We start from the raw sequence: 6,515 nt of genomic DNA, 5'->3' as shown, positions 1-6,515 counted from the left end.
AAAGCCCTTCTGTTGTAGTTTTCTTTAGTTTCTGTTTTGTAGTTGGTTCATTATTTAGGATTTACGTTACCGCTCTTCACAATCATGTAAAATCGTCAGACCATTTAAACAAAATACAGAGAGTGGTGTTGTGAAACAGGCACCTAACTCAGGCTTTCGGAACCAACCCGGACTTACATCCACCGCAGGTAAAATACAAATTTACAAAGTTTTTTGCTGTTGCATTTTGATAGCTGCTGTATTTACTTTATCAGGGTTAAATCTAGACGCAGGTGTATATTTGTTAGTTGAAACTTCAGCCATATTTGTTTGTCTAACGTAGCTGTAACAGGGGTCTCATTAATGTAAGGAGGCAGAACCCACGTGGTTTGATCGAGGAGACTGCAGATTCTTTTGTTCCAAATCAATCAAAAAACGAGGAAGACGGACAGGCACGAGAGGAGCTGCAGAATCAGGAAATCGTTTTGCGAGGTCACTAATTAGTAAGCTAAAATATTTAGGAAATCGTTAACTGTCGAGGGTTAATCCGCAAAGGGGGGTATTTATACTTCATTTTAAACCTCCCAGCACAGTTTGAGAAAGATAAAAAAAGTTTTTCATCGGTACATTGTAGCCAAGGTTTGCGTCTTTTGTTTAGAAACCAGTTGTGTTAGCTAGCTAGCATTCCCGTTACTGTAGTTGATTAATACATGTATATCTAGCTAACGCTTCCCAATTAATCATTTGGGGGGTGTAACGCGTTATTCCTTTGAAATTGTATGTTGTACTTACTATGTCAACTAGCTATCTTTAAGACCCAATAATCGTGTTGGCATTTTCCAAATTAGCCAGTTAGCTAGCTGCTGTCGATGTTGCTGGTAAACGATATCCACAGTTGCCCAATACAACAAAGAAACAAGCTAGCTAGCGGTATTACTAGCGTAGATGGATGTGATACTGATTTGTAGCTAGCTTGTTGTAACTGCCATTTTTGCTCGACAAACACATTTATCCTCTGACTAGTTTGATGATTTGTTAATGTTACCTAGATAACTTCATTTGCTAGATATTATTTTGCCTTACATTGCTAATGTAGACAGCTTGCACTATGTATCTCGCTACAAGTTTGGTGGCGTTCCGACCTTATTCATAGAAACTTTAAGTTGATTGTTCATTTTTGTGAGTGAAGAAAGGCCTTCCTGATAACAAACCCAATATATTGATGCACTGTTAATGTTTTTATTACCTACCTTCCTTATTTGTGACAAAGAACTCTAGAAACTATGATTTGAATGAGAATGGCTAAAGACATTTGCTTATGTGTTAATTTTTTTATTTTTTATTTTTTTAGTCAGACCTCTACCAAAATGCCACGGAAGAAGGTGACAGAGGTCTCTGGTAATGGTGGACTGAAGAGGAAGAGAGGAGGGGGCAAAAGAAAAGAGAGAGATTTCAGCAGTGATGATGAGTTTGATGATTTTGAGCAGGAGAATAATAAGAAACCTGGCAAGCCTGCCACCAAGTCAGGCCTTCAGCCAGTAACTGTAGCTGATGACATTAAGGAAAAAATAGTAAGTGTCCTGAGAGTAATTCTATGATTGAAGAAAGGGTACCGGTAGTTGCCCTGCTCTGCATGGTTTATATATGGGCATTGCATATGCAAAGTATTTTATCACTAGTACATCAGATATATGACATTGAAATTGCCGCAGGTCTATAATGACAGCAACATTGTGTTATTTTTATAGAAACTTGAGTGTCCCAAAGTCAAAGGCCAACTTCTAATTTTCGGGGCCACCAACTGGGATCTGATTGGAAGGAAGGAGGTGCCAAAACAACAAGGTATGACCTTGTCCTTTCTCTGAACACCCCCTCATACACAGACACTTTGTATACAGGCATTGTTGATGCGATTCAATTGACTTGATCTAGAGTGGTGAGATTCAGTTTACAGTTCCTCTTTTTGCCAATGGACTAGGAGGGGTGCTTTAGACTGTTTGTGGATACGTAGTCTGTGATCAGACTGAATCAGTGTTAAATCGTTCACTTACAGGGCCTCCCTTCCTGTCTAGAGTTATATTATCTGTAGTTATTTGGTTCCTAAAATACAGTCTCCTTTCTCACTTTACTAGACTTGTGTTTTGTTAGACAATGTTATCAACGACTAGAAGGGCACATTTCAAATAGTATTTCAGTGGTTTGTGCCAAGTTAGGGTCTTCCATTTTTACCAGACAGTGCAACAAAATCTCAACTACAGTACTACATAATTCTGATAATGGGACTGTGCAACAATTATTAAAATAACATTTCAAATTCAACATAATTTGATTGTTTAGGGCGTAAATGCATTCCAGACTTGAAAATATGACTGAATTCTGTGTGTTGCTGACCTCAGTGATTGGGAAAACAAATTATACCAGTGCAATTATATTGCTGTTACATGTTGACTGTTTAAACACCTTTTGCTTTTTAGTTGATTCTTTTCTGAGGCTCATCCTGGCACATCTTGAGCCTAATAATTTACACTCCTTGTTTGTAGGTTCTATAGATTTTAGCCCATGAGAGCACAGCCCTGGCGATTAAAACCCATGCCTTCTAATGTAATGTCTATTCAAATGTATGCATGTCTAATCCCACCCCCTGCTGGGATTCCTTTCATGCCTCAGGGTATGGCAAGGCCATAGAGACTGGCTACATGGACACTCAGTGATAGGCTGGGGTAGTGTTGAGACTGGGGGTTGGGAGCACTGGTAGAAGCAGCAGCTGCGTAGATATGTTTTGTTCACAAAAACCATCTCTCTTCTGTATGGGCTGCAGTCTTAATGTTGGGACACTACACTTCTGTGTCAGTGTTTTGCCCATATAAATTGATTTCAACTAAGCGGCATAGATTTGTCTTATAAGACCGACTAGTTGGCGTACTGTCAGCGCCAGATATCCAAGCATCTTTATGAATAGATGATCAACAAGGCTTGCATTATTTATACTCCACTTAGTGATCAATTGTTGACTTCACAGTTGTATTGAAGTGTGCTTATTTTTCCTGTGTGCCTGTCAGCGGCGTATAGGAACCTAGGCCAGAACTTGTGGGGCCCACACCGCTATGGCTGTCTAAATGACGTGCAGGTCAGCTGCGTGGTGTCTGGGCCCTGCGCTGCCCACAGCCTCCTCATCACCACTGAGGGCAAGCTTTGGAGCTGGGGTGAGGACAAACGTCACTGCAGTCCCTAGCAAAGTTCAATTTGAGACCATTTACCCATTGATTGCATCTTATGTGCTCGCTGAGTATCTTCTATTTGGTTCTTCTCAGGGCGTAATGAGAAGGGTCAGCTGGGTCATGGGGACACAAAGCGCCTGGAGGCCCCGAAGCTGATCGAGGCCCTGGGAGAAGAGGTGGTGGTGGCTGCCGCCTGCGGACGGAACCACACCATGGCATTGACAGGTTGGCATTGACATGAGATTGTATCCTGGGCCTTAGTCTTTATCTCAGGGCTGAAACCTCTGATTAACCCCATCTGTTTTCCTCAGAAAATGGTATTGCATACTCATTTGGAGAGAACAAACTGGGCCAGCTTGGCCAGGGAAACCAGACGGATGCAGTCCTCAGCCCAGCAACAGTAAGCTATACCAGCATCTTCTACACATTCGTACAAATGAACAATGGCCTTTTTAAGGCTCTAAGCTCCTCCCTGTCCTCTCTTAGATCCAGTATAATGGACAGCCCCTGGTCAAGGTGGCGTGTGGAGCAGAGTTCAGCATGGTGGTGGACTGCAAAGGGAACCTCTACTCATTTGGTTGCCCAGAATATGGCCAGCTAGGTATGTTCTATCAAGCTAGGACGTCTCACTTTCTCAAAATACCTTCCGGCCACCCCACATCTGAGTGTTACAAATGTTCAACTTGTCTACCCCTTCAAAGGACACAACTCTGATGGGAAGTTCATTGCTCGCGCCCAGCGCATTGAGTTTGACTGTGAGCTTATCCCACGTCGTGTCGCAATCTTCATTGAAAAGACCAAGGACGGTCAGGTGATGCCAGTGACCAACGTGGTGGTGCGAGATGTAGCTTGTGGAGGGAATCACACGGTAAGGAAGTCATTTTTAGTCCCTTATTGAGCCTTCATGTGAAATTATAATTTTGAAATTTGTCAATGTAGAACAGAAGTCCAATATCACCTACTAAGCTGAGAGTATATGTATGGGAAGACTAATTTGTCTGTCCACCTCCATTTTGAATAATCACTGCAAAATGTAAGACATTGCTCTGTTTAATTAATGAGCTTCCAGATGGCAGCATCTGCGCTCTAGTTCTTAATGTAGGTTGGCAGATCAACCTACGTTGCTTTCCCTTGGAAGTCGGAAGACTATTGACTGTGAATGTTATGTGCAGCTGGTGCTAGATTCCCAGAAGAGAGTGTTCTCCTGGGGCTTTGGTGGCTACGGCCGCTTGGGACACACTGAGCAGAAGGACGAGATGGTGCCAAGACTGGTAAAGCTCTTTGACTTCCCTGGACGTGGGGCTTCCCAAATCTACACTGGCTACCAGTGCTCCTTTGCAGTCAATGAAATGGGTAAGGGGGTCATTCAAACACGCTCCACATATCTTCACATGCCGTGGCGTTGTTGGCTGACGTAGACATTTTGCATGCAGGAGGACTGTTTTTCTGGGGGGTCACAAATACTTCAAGGGAGTCAACGATGTACCCCAAGTCTGTACAGGACCTATGTGGCTGGAAGATCCGCAATCTGGCGTGTGGGTAAGTGATGGTGCTACCACTACTTTGTGACCACTCGTGGCTCATAACAGGGATACAAACTAAAACTGTACTTGCTTAGGGGTGCCACAAAGCAGTTTGAATGAATGCACGTTCTGTTATTTTAGGAAGAGCAGTATTATAATTGCTGCAGATGAGAGTACCATCAGCTGGGGTCCATCTCCCACTTTTGGTGAACTGGTAGGTTTTCTGCACTTGTAATCCCTATTACAAAATCTTTCAGTCCCAAATGTGTATTTCTGTGTATCAGCAATACATTTTGACCAGTTTGTCTCTTGCAGGGATATGGAGACAATAAACCCAAGTCTTCCACCACTGCCCAAGAGGTGAAAACCATGGATGGGATTTACGCTGAACAGGTATGCAACAGCTACTTGGAGAATATTTTATGAAACTAAGACTCTTACATATCGGACATGCACAACACATCTTATCCTATTTTGAGCATGGTTTATAATGGGTTTCAGGTGGTGATGGGTTATGCCCACTCCCTGGTCATTGCCAGACAGGACAGCCAGCAGGAACAGGAGAAACTCAAGAAGCTTCCAGAGTACAATCCCCGCACACTCTGATAAGGCACCAGCTCATGACCTCTCACCTTTTTTATTTGTTTCCACTTCTGAGAGGCTTCTGATGCTAAACAGAATGCATCTGGCTTCTTGGTCACCTGTGTATGTCATGATGGGATAGTACTGGGATGTTTGGGGAATGGGGGAGGTTATGACAAGTCATGAGTATACACTGCACATGCCTCAAATGGTGTCTACACTGTTTTGGAAGGTTAATCTGAGAAAGCTCAACAGACTGAGATGCACTGACAGCTCATCTGCATTGATGGTGCTTGTTCAGCTCTCAGAATGGTCATCCCACAGCTGAGGGAGTCTGCTGCAGATTCTACCAAGCACTTACTACTTCCCACAGTGCTACCCCCCCCCCCCCTTCTTGGATTCCCCATGGAGGTCTGTTGACGCATTCACTCCATTTACATGCTTGTACCTTTTTTTCTCATGTTCTCTCCCTCACAATAATGGGTGCTACATCAACAGTCAGTCCCACTCTGGGGCAAGTCATTTCCTAGTTAGGGATGCCTCAAAGACCAACACTCCATATCTGTGCCTTTTTTAAAAAAATTCAGGATATGGAATTTATATTTCTTTTTGTTCCCAAAGACCAATGTTAGATTTGTTGGTCTTTGTTAATAAGGTCGGTGGCAGTATTAAATGTGTCTGGTGGGTATGTACTGTCAGAAAGACACAATCAGGATTGGAGACTATTTGGCAAGTCAATAGGCTCCACTTGTTGAATTCTGTTACATTCCTTAAATTTTGTTTAGTTTAAATCAGGTTCACATGTTACTTATTGGCCACAATGTGCTAGATTTGATTCTTGCCTTTTTGTCAGTGTCATTAGATTAACTTGAAGGACTTGTTAAATGCAGTTATACAATTCAGATTTGGCACTAGGCAGGAATTAAATGTAGCAGATTGAGGATTTAAATGTTGCACCTCTGGTGGTCATAAATTGCTCAACAGGGTATGAAAGTGTATACCCTGGTTTTAAAGATTTTTTCTAAAATTTGGCCAATCTGTATTGCATTAATTTGGTATTGTGGTGTGTCTCAGGGTCAAAAACCCCACTTGTTTTAAATTTCAAAACCTTTTTCATGAAAATGATAAATAAAGTCATGTAAATTGGTGATTGTCTGTTCATTCTTATTTCCACATTCATGTAAAAGTCTAGGTTTTAAAAACGAGCCTGATA

The 6,515-nt window shown here is 42.3% G+C and overlaps 1 protein-coding gene across 4 annotated transcripts; it reads left to right on the top strand.

Annotated features, from left to right (window-relative positions):
- The first annotated feature begins 28 nt into the window (after positions 1–28).
- rcc2 (regulator of chromosome condensation 2) lies at positions 29–6,450 on the top strand. 4 transcript variants are annotated; one of them, XM_062459568.1, is made up of 13 exons: positions 29–188; positions 1,335–1,550; positions 1,728–1,821; positions 3,039–3,182; positions 3,291–3,422; positions 3,509–3,597; positions 3,684–3,798; positions 3,899–4,065; positions 4,370–4,550; positions 4,631–4,736; positions 4,862–4,934; positions 5,036–5,113; positions 5,222–6,450. In XM_062459568.1, exons 2-13 carry the CDS (start codon positions 1,347–1,349, stop codon positions 5,324–5,326), a joined length of 1,488 nt encoding a protein of 495 aa, XP_062315552.1. In that variant the 5' UTR covers positions 29–188; positions 1,335–1,346; the 3' UTR covers positions 5,327–6,450. The 4 variants fall into 4 exon arrangements, with proteins under 4 accessions (XP_062315552.1, XP_062315550.1, XP_062315553.1 ...); XM_062459566.1 differs by lacking the exon at positions 29–188 and adding an exon at positions 324–482; XM_062459569.1 differs by lacking the exon at positions 29–188 and adding an exon at positions 329–471.
- Positions 6,451–6,515: the final 65 nt, after the last annotated feature.

The sequence above is a fragment of the Osmerus eperlanus genome, chromosome 4 (genome assembly GCF_963692335.1).
Source record: "Osmerus eperlanus chromosome 4, fOsmEpe2.1, whole genome shotgun sequence".
Lineage (NCBI taxonomy): Eukaryota > Metazoa > Chordata > Actinopteri > Osmeriformes > Osmeridae > Osmerus > Osmerus eperlanus.
This window is presented reverse-complemented; position numbering and strand designations above follow the sequence as displayed.